We start from the raw sequence: 17566 nt of genomic DNA on the forward strand, positions 1-17566 counted from the left end.
TGTTGGCCTCCCGATCGCAGCGGCAGCCTGGCAGAAGCTGAGGGAATGGAGGAGAGCCGAGGATACCGTCCGAGTACATGTAAGCTGAAGCCGCCGCTGCAAGACCGGAAAGTATCAATTAGCCACTGTCGCTGCCTGGTACAGTTACTACCCAGAGATACACAGAGGCGGCACATGTGAAGCAGTGTTTTGAGACAGGCTTCAGGTCTCTGTGTCCATTTGTTTTTTCTTTTCTTTTTCCACTCATCCATTGATTCATTCATCCATTCATTCACATTCATTCTGTCTCGCTCAACTCTTCTTCTCGTGCAGCGTGCAAGCAACGATTGAATCGATCTGCGCTTGACCGCCTTTGGCGATGGAATTCCTTCGCTCCGCGTCGCCATTGGCTGCTGTTCGCCCTCCGCCAGTGGCTCCAGTCCGGCAGGGCTTCCTTCCGTCACCCGTTCCAGGGCGCATACAGTATTCCACTACGCGCAGTGCACTGTAACATCTGCCGCGGCTTACGTGAATCCTTCTCCAGACTGTCTTTGCTTTGCACTGTGGCGCCCCACCGGCTAAGGTAGCGAGTTATCTCGGCCCACCTGGCACTGACAAGCGCTGCAGCGGCGGTCGGTGGCACACATTAGATGTGGGCGGGTACGGTACCAAATACCGTCGCGGTACCTGGAGGGCGCCGAGCTGGTGCTGCTGCCCGTGTCGCTGCAGAGGTCGCGGTGACTCGTCGACACTCGCCATGAAGACGGGAGTACCGAGTACTTGACTTTGGCCCCGCCCGCAGAAAGGGTCCGGTGCCAGTCCACCTCAGTTCACTGTTGCCTCATCGCCCCAGCCGCTCCCTGTCGGTGTGCGAGAGCCAGAGCCTGAGCCAGAGCAGAGCCGAAGCCTGCGTCACTGCGCTGTCACGTAAGGTCTTGTAGCCGCACAAAGGTCATACCCGAGCCCGCTTCGTACAGGTCCAGGCCACGGTAAGGTGTGCAGAGGACGCCCCGGAGTACCATGTACATACATGCACCACCTGCAGTCGCGCCAGTGCCAGTGCCGGTGCCAGTACCAGCGCCAGTACCAGCGCCTCCAGGTCTCCAGTCCCCCGGCTCTTCGCCTACTGTACCCCAGTCAGCGGCGCCTGGAGCTTCTCTCCCAGGCCATACCGTACCAAGCCAAAACCAAGCCAACGCAATCGTCATCTCTCCTCCTTCTCTCTCCTCCTTCAGCCATCGCCCGTTTCCTTCTCCACCAACACATCATCCCATCGCCTTGCATCGCCTCTAAATATCGCCATCTGCCCTCCACCGGCCGTCCTTTCTATACCTGAGCAGCCTGCTCTCGATAACACCGGCCGACGGGGAAAGTTGTTATCGCGTGAGTCCTCGCTCCCCGGTCGCCCACCGCCTCCATCACCGCGTGTGATTTATCGAGGCTGCTTTCTGCATCTGTATCCAACATTGCTAACACGGCATCGTCGTCGTCATCACCACAGGCTGCCCATCATGTCTTCCATCCCCCAGCCTGGCCCGGAGGCCTTGATCACCGTCAAGGTGACTTACGAGAACACTCTTCGTCGGGTCAAGATGCCGCTGCGTGACATGGTGCCGCACACGCTTGAAGATAACGTGGGTGCCATCAAGCCTTGTTCATTTTGTCGTTGACCCATCACGCTTAACTCTTGTTCCCCATCCCGCGGCCTTTGCTTTTCTTGTTGAGGCAACGCCGCTATTTACCGGTGCCTTAGCGGCTGCACGCAGACCCGTTTTTGAGGTTCGAGAGATGCTAATGCCTTTTTGCTCAGATTCGACTCTTCCTTCGCATTTCGCCAGAGGACCAGATCATCATCGAGCGCTACTCCGATTCAGCCGGCTCCTTTGTCGTTCTCGACCCTATCAACGTGCCGATTTACAAGCAGCTCTACAGAGCGGCCAAAGCCAAGTCGAAGCTGAAACTGCGTGTGTCTACTCTCCAGACGCAGCCAAAGACTACGCCAAAGCCCGCCACGGTGGAAGACGAGCCGGAAGAGTCCGTAGCAGAGACCTACGAGACCACTGATAAGACTACACCTTTCGAAAGCGACGAGTCCGCTTCGACAAACGAACCTGCGACGGACATGTCAATGCCGTTTGAAGCGCCCTCATCGTCAGCCACCCTGCTCTCGGGCATTGACTTGCCTCTGCGAACCGCTTCATCTACCCAGCTCGACACCGCTGAGACGGCCAGGGCTGAGGAGGAGACCGAGGCTCCCGTCGCTCAGAAGCTATCGGCCGTCTTCACAGCGCCTCCCATGGACTCTGCTGTGTTCGATCACCGGTCGACATACTCTTCTTTCGATCACTTCTGTGCTCCCCGAGTCGCTCAGCCTCCTGCTCCGCCGCCGGAGCCGCTCCATCCCGTCATCACTGCCGCTCCATTTGCCGTCTGCTGTAATAACTGTGAGAAGACGGTTTCGGACGTGCACTACCACTGCCAGACGTGCGATGACGGCGACTTTGATCTCTGCCAAAACTGCGTTGACGAGGGAGTCAGCTGCTATGATGACAACCACTGGCTCATCAAGCGAACAATGATCGACGGCCAGCTCATTGCCAGCCTCACCGAGAAGATTGAGCCCAAGTCCCAGCTCAAGAAGCACATCGAGGGTCTCTACAAGGCGGCCTCCGTTCTTCCCTCAATTGAAACTCCTGAGAAGGAGGAAACTGAGGCGCTCAAAGCTGCTCGCCTCGACAAGGCTCCGGCCTTTTTCACTGCTCAGCCGACTCCTGAGGAGCGAAACACAGCTCCCGCCAACGCCTTCACTCCCCACACCGTTCCATTTGTCGGCGGTGCCATCACCAGGTGGTCCAGCCTGAGCAACATGCGAACGTGCAACTGCTGCGTTCAAGAACTTCCCGAAGCCGAGTTCCTCCACTGCACAACTTGCGAGGACTATGATCTCTGCCATGCATGCTTCGGCAAGGATGCCCATGGCCACCACCCCAAGCACTCCTTCGCCCCTGCGGTCACGGGCAGCCGTATCCCAGACCACATCGCCATCAAGATGAAGGCTGGCCGCAACCAGGCACACAACGCCATCTGCGACGGCTGTGACAAATACATCACTGGTGTCCGCCACAAGTGCCTGGACTGCCCTGACTGGGACTACTGCGACACCTGCGTTCTCAGCGCAGCCGTCACCCACATGAGCCATCGGTTCGTGCCCATCTACGAGCCTCTTGCGGATGCGGCAGCGGTTGCTCAGCCAGTGCACATGGGCATCTGCTGCGATGGGCCCCTGTGCTCCAAGAACCAGGGCTATCCCACCTACATCAGAGGCGTGCGCTACAAGTGCGCAGTCTGCCACGACCTCGACTTCTGCGCAAGCTGCGAGGCCAACCCCGCCAATGAGCACAACAAGACGCATCCTCTCATCAAGTTCAAGACGCCCGTTCGCCATGTGAGCGTCACTACCACTGGGGAGCATCAGGATGGCAAGCGCATGCCTCCCATGGGCGACCGTGCCAGGAACGTCCCCAAGGCTTCGGAGACGTCGACTTTGAGCGACAGCAACACCATCAACCGCGTACAGACGGTCGTTGACGTGAAGCCCGAAGAGCCCAAGGTGGAGGAAGCCCAGGTCAAGCAGGAGCCCACCCCGGAGATCAAGGAGGAGATCAAGGAGGAGCCCAAGGAGGAAAAGGTTGCCGATGTCGCAGCACCAGTCGACGAGAATGACCTCCGGGCCGTCTTCCTTCGCGACTCGGTGACTGACGGCACAATCATGCCTCCCAACCACGTCTTTGAGCAGACGTGGGTGCTTCGCAACGAGGGCACCACCACTTGGCCTGCTGGGTGCTCCGTCAAGTTTGTTGGCGGCGACTACATGGGCCACGTCGACTCTGCCCACCCTGCCGGCATCTCGGAGCTTGTCTCGGCATCGGAGTCGACGGTGTGCTACGCCCCGCTTGCCCCCGGCAACGAGTTCCCCTTCACCGTGCTGCTCCGCACGCCTGCCCGCGCCGGGCAGATCATTTCCTACTGGCGCTTGACTACGCCTAGCGGATTCAAGTTCGGCCACCGTCTCTGGTGCGATGTCAGCGTGCGAATGCCCCCCGCTGAGGCCCCGGCCGCCCCCGCCGTTGAGGAACCCAAGAAGGAGGAGGACACCCAGACCGACAGTGTCATGATTTTCCCCAAGCTTGACAAGGAGTCACCCCAGGCTAGCATGCACGAAGAGCACCAGGCCGAGTCTGTTGCTGGAACCGCCGCAGAGACTGATGCTTTGACTGCTAGTGGCGAGGAGTACGAGTGGGACGGCTCTGATGACGGCTTCCTGACGGATGAAGAGTACGACATCCTGGATGCCTCTGACGAGGAGTACCTCACGGACCGCGATAGCAAGAGGCTGAGGAAGTAGGGGATGGGTTTGACGAACAAGAATTTTCTATCACGGAGTATGGGCTTTCATTTTTTTGGCATGCGTTATCGTTTCCTTCTTTCTTCTTCTCCCTAACAAACGGGCCACAGTACTGTACTTCTTTCTCTATCTCCCCTTCTTGCTGGCAGCCAGCACAACTGCATTCCAGCCTCTGGGCTTTCATGGCCGGGCTCCACGCTCGTTTGATTTGCGTGTAGTAATTATAGGATTCGATTAGGATTAGGACGCTCATATCTGCTGTTATTCCTAGCTTATTATTTCCTTACGTTTTTTTTGGTCCTCCTGTCCCTGTGCATGTCTCGTGACAATGCTTTGCATCCTTTCATCGTCCGCTTTGCTCTCTTTCCACACTTCCATCGTGTGCAAGGCAGGCGCTTGGTGTGATGAGATAAGTGGGTGGTGCTCGTACGGGGTACGCGATAGGTACTTTGCACTTGCACGGCGTCTGCGACCGGCTGCGGCGCGATTGGCCGGGCTACGATGCGTCAGTGTGCGGAGCAGCAAAAGGCAGCTCATCCGTGTGTGAGGCGAGGGAAAAATCTGACAGAAGTGACGTTAGAGAGTGCCGTGTGGTGGTAGCGCAGTGGTAGCAGTGACCTCGGCCGAGGGTCAGCCGATCACCTGCGTCTGGTCGCAGCAATCAACTGACTTCCACCTCAGTCGACGGACTGCGCTGCTTACCTAAGTGAGCACACACTCTTGTTTCCTCTCACTGTTTCCTCACTTCCATCCTCTTCACGTCTCGTCGCCTGAGGCACGCACCAGCAGCGGCCAGCCAACCAAGGCCGGCGCTGGACCTGAGGGGCGCAGAAAAAGCGGGCCCTAGCGCTCCTTCCCTGCCCTGCTCGCGAACCCACTCACCTCCCACTCACTCACCAGTCGCTCTCGCCCGGCCTCTGTAACGTATATTGGTGGCCCCTTGCACTTGCTCCTGCCGCGCCGCCCGTCTCTCTTTTTTCCCTCCTCTGCTCTCTTTGCGGTGCCGCCAAAGACAAGCTGCGGGCCATCACTCGACCTTTTTTGCCTGCGCTCTCCCGACTGCCGCCAAAAAAATTATTCACCACCGCACACGCCGCCCGCTGGTTGTCGTGTCAACTCTTTTGCACCGCTGGATGCCACCGACTTGCATCCGCTGCATCGCGACGACTCTTGCGACGAGCCCCTGATCTTCTCTCTCTGGTCGCTGTTCATCTTTTTTTTTATTTGCGGCGATTTTATTCTCTGTTGTCATCTCCTGTTTTTGAGGTGAAATCATCGCCACATCATCTGGTGCTCGTTTGCGAGAGCTTGCCCTTGGCCGGACTGTTTTTTTTTTTTTTTTTTTTTTTTTTCCTCCGTCGCCTTTGGACTTGCGGGCTTACTACTACTGCCTCTTGTTCACCCCCCTTGGCCGCATTCATCCACCTGCCCTGACGCGACGCCGCAACAGTATAACCATTGTCGCGCCGTGTCTCCATCTACCCTCACCTTTCCCAAGCATAACCTCAGCCCTTCTCTCCGTCTCTGCATCTGCTCCATCCGCATCCCCCTCTGGCTGCCGCCATGGTTACCTTCGCCCTGCCCGGCGAATATGACGCCGCGGATGCTGGAAATGGCACGCCCAAGACACGTCCTCCTCTGCCCTTTGCGAAGCGCACCTACGTCGCGACGCCCTTTGCCAAGCGCCTGGGAACCCCCACGACGGCCACGTCGCGCAAGCTGCTGATCAATCGCGATGCAAACGTCCACCGCGATGTCGCCTCGTCACGCACCAACCTGTTTGGCGCAACCGCCGTCGACAGCCCCCCCACGGCGAGCACCTTCTCGCCCACCCTGCCCAAGAGCACGATGAAGAAGGTGTTTGCCCCCGGCGTGACTCCCGAGCCGAGCCGCGTCTATCGCGAGACGACCGCCCGCCCGACACCGCGCGGCCTGGCCGCCAACGCCTCCGACAAGGAGCTGTTCAACATGCGCATCGCATCGCCGCCCCCAGAGTTGACGGGCGAGGTCCTCGCCAGCAAGGTTCCAAAGGACTGGAATTCTAAGGGATCCATCTATGCCGACCAGTTTCTGGCCCACCTCTGCCCCCCCAACCTCGACGACGAGCAGCGTCGCCAGTTCTTCTGCATCCTCGATCTGCGCCGACTGAAATACGCCGCCAACGAAATCTTCTGCAAGAAGAGCTGGAAGCTCAACATTATGAACTTTGCCAAGGAGTTTGAAAAGAGCCGAAGCATCATCCTACTTCGATATGGACTCTACGAGTTCCAGAGTGTCAAGCCGTCCAAGGAAGTTCTCAAGAGATGGCGACGGGAGCATGGCTTGCCCGACCCTGAAGAGGAGGAGGAGGAGGCTGCCGAAGCGTTGAACGGCACCCCCACCAAGCGGGCCCCCTCCATGAAGCGAAAGGCCGACGACAACCTGTCCAAGGAGACTGCTGATGCCACTGAGAATGTGGCCACGGCAGGCAAGCGAAGGGCTACCGTCAGTGATGAAGTCGACGAGCCTACTGCCGCTACTCCGGCCCCAAGCAAAAACAACAAGAGAAGGACGTCCACCAACGAAGAGTCCCCATCCAAGCTGCAGAAAGCGACGCCTTCCAACGCCAAATCCCTCTTTGAAAAGATCGCCAGCAAGCCGGCCGTTTCTCCCGCCCCCGTCAAGGCGGTCGAGAAGAACGGCGCCAATGGCAAGCTTTCTCGCTCCGTCTTCAACAACAGCCTGAAGCCCCCGGCAAACGGCGTCAGCAATGGCAACAACATCTTTGGTTACCTGTCTGATGCTAGTTCTGCCAAGAACAGCGGAATTGAGGCTGATGCCGAAAGCGAGTCTGAATCTGAAAACGAAGACGTTGAGGAAAACGACGAGACGGAAGAGGGCCAAGAAGCTACTCAGAGCGACGAACCCAGCGGCGCCGACGAGGCTACGCTCCAAGCTGGATCCAACCTGTTCAGCCCTAAGCCGTCGACCCTGTTCGGCACCGGCGCGTCCACCACTGCGGGCACCAGAGAGAGCACCCCGGGACGCAGCCTGTTTGAACGCATCACCAAGGGCTCGGATGGGCAGCCTATTCGTGCTGACGACTCTGCTGCTGTGGAGGAGGTCGCCCCCAAGGCCTCAACCTCATCCCTGAACCAAACCTGGAATCCCGCCAGCACTCCTCTCAAGTTCGGCCCTGCGGCGTCTACTTCTCAGACCAGCTCGCTCTTTGGCAAGCCCACTTCGACTTCTGCTGGTTCCATCTTCGCACCCAAGAGCACCGCACCATCCAACAACATCTTTGGCGTTTCCAAGCAGGACCAGAGCTCCAAGGCAAACACGCCTCTTTCGGAGACTGACGTGACTGGCGGAGAGTCTGATAAGGAAAATGACTCCCAGCCGGCCAAGAAGATGTTCTCCGAACCCAAGGTGTCTGCCGTCCCGACCTCCGCGCCCTCGCTCTTTGGCTTCAAGCCTGCTGCGGCCGAGCCCGCCAAGGCCAGCGAACCCGCGAAGCCCGCAGCCACTGACAACCTGTTCGGTGCCATTGGGAATTCGGAGACGACCTCCAAGCTCTTCGGTGATGTGAAGACATCCGCTCCCTCGGCGCCTACTGGCCTCCTTGGGAAGCACACTCAAGCGATACCGGATCCGCCTCCCTTCACTGGCGATTCTGCAGCCCTCTTTGGCATCAAGCCAGTCAAGCCAGTCAAGCCAGCTCGTGCCACTGCCCCCCCTGCCCCATCTTCCTCTCCTAAGCTCAATCTCTTTGGCGGTGCGTCTGCAGCACCGCCCGCAGCTCCTGCTCCAGCTGCTTCGACCAACTTGTTTGGCACCCCAGCCCCAGCCCCCGCTCCCACGTCTACCAATCTGTTTGGACTTGCTTCTGAGCCTGCCAAGGCGACGCCGACTCTCGGCTCTAGCACCAACTTGTTTGGTACTGCTCCGGCTCCTACAACTTCTCTGTTTGGTGCTCCGGCCTCCGTGGCGGCCAAGAAGGATCCCTCCCCCCCTGCTAGCACACAGCCCGCACCTACGTCCCTGTTTACCTTTGGATCGGCGGTTGGTCCCAAGCCTACCGAGACCTCTCAGGCGGCTGCCAAGTCCCTGTTCGGCGCCCCGAAGTCCCCTCCTGCTGCCACCTCTAACCTGTTCTCCGGAAGCCCAATGAAGCAGGACGACACATCGCCGGCCAAGAAGCAGTTTGGCCTCGGCACAGATACTACAACAGCACCTCCCCTCTTCAGCTTCGGCAGCACAACCGGCACAACCGGCACCAGCTCAGGTTCCAACTTGTTTGGAAACAACACCAAGAGCTCCACGCCCACGCCGGCCCCCATTTTTGGCGCTGCTTCTTCAAATACCCAATCGGGTTCTGGAGACAACACTGGCAGCGGCGGCTTCAACTTCAACTTCGGAGCGGGAGGGGCCTCCGCCTCCGCAGGCGGGTTCAGCAACCCCTTCTCATCCGGCACTACTGGTGGAAACTCGACTCAGGCATCGGCACCGACTTTCTCGTTTGGATCGTCGTCTTCCCAGCCCGCAAGCTCGGGAAGCACTGGAGGACTGTTCCAGTTTGGCGGCGGCAGCGGCAGCAGCAGTCAACCTTCGCAAACACCGGCACCCCTGTTTGGTGGCGCCTCGGCGTCGACCAGCAGCGGGCCGGCCTTTACTGCCTCGGCTCCTGCGAGCCAGCCGTCATCGTCCATGTTCACCTTTGGATCTGGACCAAGCCAGCCTTCCGCCGGGTTCAACCTCGCACCACCAGCTGGTGGGTCGTCGACCACCGGGACAAGTAAGTCACCTTTTCCGCACCGGAAAATCGCCCCGCTAAAGCGTCGGGTCTAGACTCTCCATTCAACTTCGGGGGAGGCTCTAGCTTGGCCACCACCCCAGCCGGCGGGACCCCGGAACCATCGGCCCAAGTGAAGTCCAGCACTGGCGCCGCTGAGAACAATGACGAGGAAGGCGAGAAGCACGAGCAGATCAGCCTGACGGAGGGTGCGGAGAAGGACGAGGACATCTTACACGAGGTCCGCGCAAAGGTGCTCAAGTTTGTCCCCATGGGGGAGACTTCGGAGGGCGAGGAGAAAAAGGCCAAGAATCCCTGGGTCACCAAGGGCGTTGGCTCTCTGCGCTTGTTGAAGCACAAGGAAACCAGCGCCGTCCGCCTGCTTTTGCGAGCGGAGCCCAGGGGCAACGTGGCCATGAACCGCATTGTGCTGCCGGATCTGTCGTACAAGGCGAACGAGAAGTATGTGAAGATGACGACGTCTAACGAAACGGGCGACGGGCTCGAGACTTGGATGATCCAGGTCAAGACAAAGGAACTGGCGAAGGAGTTGGGTGATGCGTTGGAGAAGCACAAGGCGTTCAACAAGAAATAATGCGGAGGAGCGACATGTACTCTACGACTGGGCTGTTTACTAGGTAAGAAGCGAGGGATGAGGGAGCTTGCGGTTTGTCGTTTTCAAGCATTGCGGGCGTTGGAAGGTTTCGAAGCTGGTGCCGTCGGCTTTTTCCCCCTTTGATTTTCGGCTAGGGTTTGTGAAGAATGAGCTCTATATATCCCCATGGGCCCTGACGCCTATTGATTATGATGATTTGTTCTTCTTCCCGCAACATCATGATATTGTAATCTTTGCTGTACGTTATTCAGAAATTCGGTGGTGGTGGTGGAGGGGTGTAGAGATATAAAAGTCTAGCGTTTTCACAATGCACAACATGCCTTGACATTTACTACGCACTAGAATGCTGTTTGATGATTGATATCCGTAATGAGTTTGTCAATTGCCATTTATTAGTATTTACCATTACTTTTGCAGCGATTCTATCCTGAATGGCCGTATGCGTATTAATACCAGAGTGAAAACGGTCAACCAAGTCCGACGTCAACAGAGCAGCTTCCCGTGTCGTGGGGGCGGGGCGATCGCTATCGATAGCGGCACTGGGGAACCCAAGCCCAAAGGTTGCGCTGCGCGTTTGGCGCGTCTGGCAGCTAAACCTCTTCTTTCGAAACCAACGGGGGGAAAACGAGAAGCCTTTTGCAGTGCAACAAAGAAGCAACGAAACAGCTATGCCGCGGTATGATTTGATTCCGACTGCCTCTTGTGTTGACCGAAGAAAGCTTGACGGATCTGAGATGTTCTGACTTTGTTGTTGTTGTGCAGCGAAATCATCACCATCCAGGCTGGACAATGCGGTAACAGCAGTGAGTGTTGCGCTTCTGGGTTTCCTTTCTGTCCTCCCTTGAGCTTGCGTTGTTTTGTTTGCGCTGTCGCGCGTATATCTACATGCTGCGCCAAAGGAGACTGGCTGCTGAATTGGACTTGAGAGGATATATACTGACGAGTCATGGCTGTGCTTTTAGTTGGGAGTCAGTTCTGGCAGCAGCTTTGCCAGGAGCACGGAATCAGCCAAGACGGCAACCTCGAGGACTTTGCGACGGAAGGGGGCGACAGGAAGGACGTGTTCTACTACCAGAGCGACGATACGCGATATATCCCGCGGGCGATTCTCATTGACCTCGAACCCCGAGTATGCTTTCCCTTGTCCTCCTCTCCCTTGCCGCGGGCTTGTGCTTGGGAGCCTACGTCCAATACTGCAAGTGCTAATGTGTCTGCTTTGTTTTTTCTCGGAGCATAGGTGTTGAATAGCATCCAGACGGGGCCGTACCGAAACATTTACAATCCCGAAAACTTTTACGTCGGCAAGAATGGCATGGGGGCGGCGAATAACTGGGGTGATGGTTATCAGAGCGGTGAGGCGGTTTACGAGGATGTGATGGAGATGATTGACCGAGAGGCCGACGGCAGCGACTCGCTAGAGGTGACGAACCGCCCCCCCCCCCTTATTGCCTGCTTTGTTCAAGCCGAGACCATGACTGACGAGAATGACTGTGCGCGCAGGGCTTCATGATGCTGCACTCCATCGCTGGAGGTACTGGCTCGGGTCTGGGATCGTTTCTCCTCGAGCGGCTCAACGATCGGTTCCCGAAGAAGATTATCCAGACGTATTCCGTCTTTCCTAACACGACGAACGCACCGGACGTTGTGGTTCACCCTTATAACAGCATTCTCTCCATGCGCAGGCTGACGCAGAATGCTGATTCGGTTGTCGTGCTGGACAATGGCGCGTTGTCCCATATTGCGGCGGATAGACTGCACGTTCAGGAGCCTTCGTTTCAACAGACGAACCAGCTGGTGAGTGACGCTCAACATAACGTGGCACACGATGTTTCCTGTGGAACAAAGGAGGGGGGGCTAATGCGCGATAGGTTGCCACTGTCATGTCGGCGAGTACGACGACTCTCCGCTACCCTGGCTACATGCACAACGACCTCGTGAGCATCCTGGCCTCGTTGATACCCACGCCGCGATGCCACTTCCTCATGACGGCCTACACGCCCTTCACCGGCGACCAGGTCGAGCAGGCCAAGACGGTGCGCAAGACGACGGTGCTGGACGTGATGAGGCGGCTGCTGCAGCCAAAGAACCGCATGGTGTCGACGGTGCCGGGCAAGAAGAGCTGCTACATTTCCATCCTCAACGTGATCCAGGGCGAGGTCGACCCGACGGACGTGCACAAGAGTCTGCTGCGTATCCGGGAGCGCAAGCTGGCGACGTTTATCCCGTGGGGGCCGGCGAGCATCCAGGTTGCGCTGACCAAGAGGAGCCCATACATGCCCATGAGCCATCGCGTGAGCGGGCTGATGCTGGCGAATCACACGAGCATTGCTACGGTTCGTGTTCATGTCTTTCCTTTCTTCTTGTCTGTTTTGTTGTCGCTAACTGCAAAATCCGGTGCAGCTCTTCAAGAGGATATTGAAACAGTACGACGGCATGCGCAAGCGCAATGCCTTCATCGAGGGCTACAAGAAGACGGCGCCATTTTCCGAGAACCTGGACGAGTTTGACGAGGCGAGGCAGGTGGTGTCTGACCTGGTGTCGGAGTACGAGGCGGCAGAGGACGCCGACTACCTGAACCCGGATAACGGAGAGAAGCCCACTTCTGCCGAGACGGACAGGCGGACAGCGTGAGGTAATGAGGCTTTGTTTGTTACCCACCAGGTCTATCGGGTGGTTGCGTTTGATGGAAGCTGCAAAGACGTTCTTCTTCTTTTTTGGACCGGCTGGCGTTTTTAAGGCAAGGACATGCATTGCGATATATATCATTCTTGTTTTGTTGTTTGCTGCTTTTTCTTTTCTTCGTTTCAGCAGCAGGTAGCTAAGCTGGTTTCATGACAGATCTAAGTAGCGGTGGCTTATTGAGGATGCTTCCTTTCCTGCATGTAAAGCAGCTTGTGATGATGGCAGATTTTACCATCGAGACCGGAATTCCAATGGGCCCCTCCTTTTGTCCTGGCCCAATCGTCTACGTGATATCGCAGAAAGAACAAAAAAACTTTTTATTTTCCCTTGTGTATTGTCATTAACCGTCATGAAAACCCAAGTCCCGTCTAAACCAAAGCCCCCATGTAGCCCCTTTTCCATTGACATCACGACACTTGAGTACGTTTCCTACCATGACCCTTTCAAGCCAACGCCTTGACAGCCATCTCCAGCGCGCCCTCAAACGTCTTATTCCCACCAATGAATCCCGCAGCATGCACAAACACGCATCCGTCAACACCCGCCACGCCATCAAGCTCCGCATCGCGGAACCCGCGCCACGCCTCAGGCAACGGCCTCCTGCTCGTAAAGCTGTCCGCCGTCTCAGGCACGCACTGAATACGCCACTTGGCGCCCGGCTGCGTGCCCTCGGCATACAGCACATACAAGACACTCGGCTTGCCCTCAGCCTCCTCCAGGCTGTACAGGTGATCCTTCCACGGCACGCTCTGGCCCCCGAGCACAAGGATCCTACCCTCGGCATCGTGCTCCCTGCGGGCGTCAAACGCAGTCTTTACAATCGACCGCGCGGGCAGCCAGGCCTTGGTCATGAAGTCGAGCGTGCGCTCAAACTCCTCGCCGATGCGCCGGCTGGCCGTCAGGAAGAGGCTGTCCTCGTGCGCCTGGGCGGCTTCGGGGTCGGCCGGCTTAGGGTCGTTCCAGTTCGGGTTGAGGCGGCCGACCATGGCGCCGAGGGTGAAGCCTCCCGAGGAGAAGCGCGGCTCGATGGAGGCGGCGGCGAGGGCGTCGCGGGGGTACTTTGAGATGCCGTTGTCGTGGGCGTCGACGGCCTCGATGAAGGATTCGTAGATTTTGTTGTAGAGCAGGTCTACGTCCTCGCTGTTGCTGCTGCTCTCCTCCTCACCGACCTTGATTTCTTCTTCTGATGAAGGAGCAGCAGACGCAAACTTCTCCTCAGCGAGACGCTGCGCAATGAGGGCCCGGCCAAAGTGCATGTACACCAGCCCCGCGCTCGAAAGCTTCGTCTGCTTTCCGGGAAAGGTCGTCTCGAAGCCGCGCTGGTGGTGGTCGTACCGGTTCCGCTGGGCGTCGTACTCGCCGCCGACGTCGACGACGGTGTGGCACGCCTCGAGGAGCTTGGGGTCGCGCGTGCGCAGCAGCCGGCTGTCGCGGTAGGCGGGGAGCATGCGCAGCATGTGCACGGCGAGGGCCTCGTCGGCGTGGAAGTGGCCGTTGTGGGTGCCGACGAGGACGGAGGAGGAGGAGGAGCTCGCGGCGTCGGTCTTGAGGCGCTTGGGGGCGGATTCGGCCATGGCTGTGAGGAGGCGGCGGAACATGTACTTTTGGAAGAAATTCTTCAGTGTGTGTTTCTCCAAGGGGCGTCAAGAGGCAATGGAGAGGGAAGGGGCTAAAAATAAAAAAATAAAAAGAGAGGTGAGGCTGGGAGAATGTTTGGGCTGGGCAGAAAATTTGGTGGAGAGGCAGAGGCGAGGCGGCCAATTGGAGGGACCCCGCTACTAAGCAAGCAACCCGACACTCTGTCCAGCAAGGTTGTGCCCCTCTATTATTGCTGGAAGAGCTTCTAAGGATAGTAGGCCGCTTTTCGATGGAATCTGCTATATGCCGACTACTTCTCCCAATAAGTGGAATGCCATAGTATATCGATATGATGATGTTGGCACAAATTGGACGAGACTGCATCTTTAGGATATAGTTTATACACAGAGACAGTACGAACTGCTAGCGTAGATGTCAAATACATGAAACGTCGACGACTGAAACCCTGTAGCAGTAGTTGATGCGATGCAGACACGATACAACCCAATGGACAAGAAAACGAAAGAGAGAGAGAACAAAACAGGCCATATTTCGCGTCAAAGAGTCGTCCATTGTGCTCGAGGCTTGATTCTTCTTTTTTTTCTTCTTCTTTTCAGATTTTTCTGCGCAAGCCTCTCGGCGCTCCGAGCTGTGAGACGTGATAATCGAACATGTCCTTCCGCCAGGTCCTTGGATAATAACGCCGATAAATCAGGAAACAAGACAGACAGAGAAATCAACTGCTGAAGCAAAGTATGGCTCGTGAAACAACTGAGAGTTTCTCATCCCACTCCAGATCGATCCTTTCTTTCTCAATCTCGTGCTCCATCCTCGTGGTGTGAACGTCATGGTACATGAAGTAAGTGTGAAGCAGAGCAGAAACAAAAGCAAGAAAGACAAACACAATCCATGCATGTTTTGCTACGGCACCAATTGCCGGTTTTGTGCCTCGTGCTACGTCGCCCTTCCAATCTAGAGGGAGAAGGCCTGCACAAAAGGACTTGCACCCGCAATCTGCTGCCTGCCTATACCGACCACACCGAAAGCCGGACAGATTGTATAAATCGAATGCATCAGACCAACACGCATCGAGGCTATTGCCGGACAGGCATGGCCCCTCCGGCGGCGATGGGCGTCCCGCCAAGCCCCGCGTCGACGGCTTTGGCCTCGTCAGCCGCCTGATCCTGCTCGTCCTTCTTGGTGTCGTCGCCGCTCAGCGTCACCTCGCCCTCGGCCGACGTCTCCCGGTTCAAGAAGCTGCCCTCCTTGACGGGGCTGCCCGCCTGGATGCCCGGGATGGAGCCGCGGTGCGTGTGCCCGGGGGTGCTGGGCCCGCCGTTGGTGGGCGACGTCAGGTGCGGGATGTTCTCGGGGACGGGGTGCTGCGAGCCGACGGCGCCCGCGTCGACGCCGTCGCCCTTGCCGGCCTTGGACATGGCGTAGTCGCCCGAGTCGAAGTACTTGCGGTCCTTGAGGTGCTTGGCGAAGTGGTCGGATCGCGAGGGCAGCTTGCCGTAGAGGCGGAAGAGGCGCTGCTCGTCGGGCGTGAGCGACTAGAAAAAGTGACGCATTGGCGGGTTAGCTCGGCGTTGTTTCTCTTGGAGATGCTGTCACTGCACTTCATTCCTCGGCCTTCTGGTGTTTTTGGCTCGGCAAAGGGCGGTCAAACCGTTACCAGCAAGGCGTCATCGTGTTCTCCCATCTGGCGCTTGTGGTGTCTCTACCCCAACGCTGCTGGGCCAAGCGCAAGGAGGGGTAAGGAATAAGAGGTAAGGGTCGGTAAAGCTCACATTGATGTCGACCTTGTTCTTCTGGTGAGGGTTCATGGTGGCTGTAGGGTAATAGGAAAACGAAAAGAGGGAATCAATCTGTCGCTCGTCGCACTCGCACAAACAAACGAGGGTTGGGCTTCTGGGTAAGGTCGTATGTCGTCGGAAAAGTCGTTGAAATTCGAGGTCGAGTTCGGTGTGGGTTGCGTATGCGTGTGCGTGCGTTTGCGTTGTGCCAGGGACAGCAGCAGCTACTCTAGTAGGTAATGGTCGTTGTTTGTTCAGCAGTAAAGCGTCGAGAGGGGCGGATGCGGGGGAAGGGAGACAAGCGAGTTCAGTCGAGGTTGACGAGGAGCTTGTTGGTTGAAGAAGGGAGATGGAACGGGGGGCAAGGAGGTGGGAAGAAAAGAGAGAGTCGAGCGTCGTTGAATCAAAGTCAGGTAGGCAAGAATGGAAATGGAAATAGGAAAGGTGAAGAAGGTTGAGTCCAAGATGGTCGGTCCCTGAAGGGTAGCTGGAAGAGATCCAATGGGTGGAGGACGAGGAGCAGGTGATCCAGCTGAGGGTCGATTGGATTCCACTCCAACTGTGTTTAGGGACCTCTTAGGGACCTTTTAGGGGCCTTGGGCTCAGCTTTGGTTGGTGGTTCGGCAGTGGAGGCTGGAGCTGCCGCAACCGCTGCCACTGCCACTGCCCAATGCCGCTATTTTACAGCTGATTCTGGGCTTGATGCATGCCCAACAGTGGGTTCTGGCTCTAGAGTGACTGAATGTTCCCTGTGATACAAAAGCGTTGCATGGATTTGTATGTACATGTACTCTAATTGTAATCTCGACGGTGAGGGCGGGCTGATCGTCAACTGTACAATTGTCTGAATGGTTGCATTGATGCATCCTTGAGAGAGGGGACGAGGATCAGATGCCGAGATTGACGTCGCAAATCGCCAAGAGAAGAGCCAGCGTGACCAGCTACGGATGAGATCTGACAAGACACAAGGAAGACAACGGCACCTTTGATCTTCCAAAGAACTTGATAGAATGTCCATCTGCACATCTGGCAACCAAAGGGGGCCCTCCATCTTCAGGCTGAACCAAGCCCTGATAACAGTATCAACCAGATACTGTACTCGTAATAAATGTAAAGACCCGATTCAGATGCCGTCACTCCAAATCGTTCTGAAACATAACGGGGCCGTACCAAGTACTAGACTAGATAGAGTACATACAGAATGATCATCTGCGTCGCCCAAGCGTCTTTGATCAATCATACCCTATACTCACGCTCATCACACAGAGTCTTGACTCTCATCACACAAAGTCCTTCGCCCTTCATCTTCTAGTCCTCACTCATCAGCAACCGTCAGTGACACATGCTGGGATATGACGTAATCAATGTCACGCTCTCCACCGTCAAACACCAAACGGAGTGACGTCGTGTGTTTGTGACGGTGATGGGACGTCCATCTCGTTCTTGAGATCAGAAAGAGATCGAAGTGGTTGCTATCGTGCCTAATGAGCAATCTGTGTGATACATAGCCGTACAAGTACAAGGGATGGACTCGGGCAGCCAACAAGAAGCGTGAAACTCGCACTGCCAACCCATTCTTGAGCCATTCCTCTTTGCTTCGCGGCCATCATCTAGGCCAGAAGGGGCCAAGAGTCGAATCGAGGCCACCCCACAGCTTTGTGGCCATCATCACCATCTGACAGAGACAAATGGTAGACGACGGAACTGTTTGCTTCTGCTGGTCCTGGCAAGTTAGATAC

The 17566-nt window shown here is 56.8% G+C and overlaps 5 protein-coding genes across 5 annotated transcripts; 3 read left to right on the top strand and 2 right to left on the bottom strand.

Moving 5' to 3' along the window:
• Nucleotides 1–1490: 1490 nt before the first annotated feature.
• BBK36DRAFT_1178535 (hypothetical protein) lies at nucleotides 1491–4384 on the top strand (the record flags this gene model as incomplete). The annotated part of the gene is made up of 4 exons (XM_024896135.1): nucleotides 1491–1613; nucleotides 1790–2287; nucleotides 2372–3604; nucleotides 3668–4384. 4 exons carry the CDS (start codon nucleotides 1491–1493, stop codon nucleotides 4382–4384), a joined length of 2571 nt encoding a protein of 856 aa, XP_024747505.1.
• Nucleotides 4385–5947: 1563 nt separating this feature from the next.
• Nucleotides 5948–9750, top strand: BBK36DRAFT_1124512 (hypothetical protein; the record flags this gene model as incomplete). Its single annotated transcript, XM_024891172.1, has 3 exons — nucleotides 5948–7332; nucleotides 8680–9158; nucleotides 9260–9750. The coding sequence occupies 3 exons, from the start codon at nucleotides 5948–5950 to the stop codon at nucleotides 9748–9750; spliced, it is 2355 nt and encodes a 784-aa protein (XP_024747506.1).
• Nucleotides 9751–10426: 676 nt separating this feature from the next.
• Nucleotides 10427–12591, top strand: BBK36DRAFT_1136008 (tubulin gamma chain). Its single transcript, XM_024892835.1, has 8 exons — nucleotides 10427–10447; nucleotides 10534–10574; nucleotides 10734–10900; nucleotides 11009–11191; nucleotides 11272–11565; nucleotides 11640–12104; nucleotides 12172–12404; nucleotides 12482–12591. The coding sequence occupies exons 1-7, from the start codon at nucleotides 10440–10442 to the stop codon at nucleotides 12400–12402; spliced, it is 1389 nt and encodes a 462-aa protein (XP_024747507.1). The 5' UTR covers nucleotides 10427–10439; the 3' UTR covers nucleotides 12403–12404; nucleotides 12482–12591.
• A 245-nt stretch (nucleotides 12592–12836) lies between these two features.
• Nucleotides 12837–14056, bottom strand: BBK36DRAFT_1136010 (metal-dependent protein hydrolase). The gene has a single exon (XM_024892836.1). It carries the CDS (start codon nucleotides 14025–14027, stop codon nucleotides 12897–12899), a length of 1131 nt encoding a protein of 376 aa, XP_024747508.1. The 5' UTR covers nucleotides 14028–14056; the 3' UTR covers nucleotides 12837–12896.
• Nucleotides 14057–15125: 1069 nt separating this feature from the next.
• On the bottom strand, nucleotides 15126–15857 carry BBK36DRAFT_1124510 (Endosulfine-domain-containing protein; the record flags this gene model as incomplete). Its single annotated transcript, XM_024891171.1, has 2 exons — nucleotides 15126–15584; nucleotides 15822–15857. The coding sequence occupies 2 exons, from the start codon at nucleotides 15855–15857 to the stop codon at nucleotides 15126–15128; spliced, it is 495 nt and encodes a 164-aa protein (XP_024747509.1).
• Nucleotides 15858–17566: the final 1709 nt, after the last annotated feature.

The sequence above is a fragment of the Trichoderma citrinoviride genome, assembly GCF_003025115.1.
Source record: "Trichoderma citrinoviride strain TUCIM 6016 unplaced genomic scaffold BBK36scaffold_11, whole genome shotgun sequence".
NCBI classification, from domain to species: Eukaryota; Fungi; Ascomycota; class Sordariomycetes; order Hypocreales; family Hypocreaceae; genus Trichoderma; species Trichoderma citrinoviride.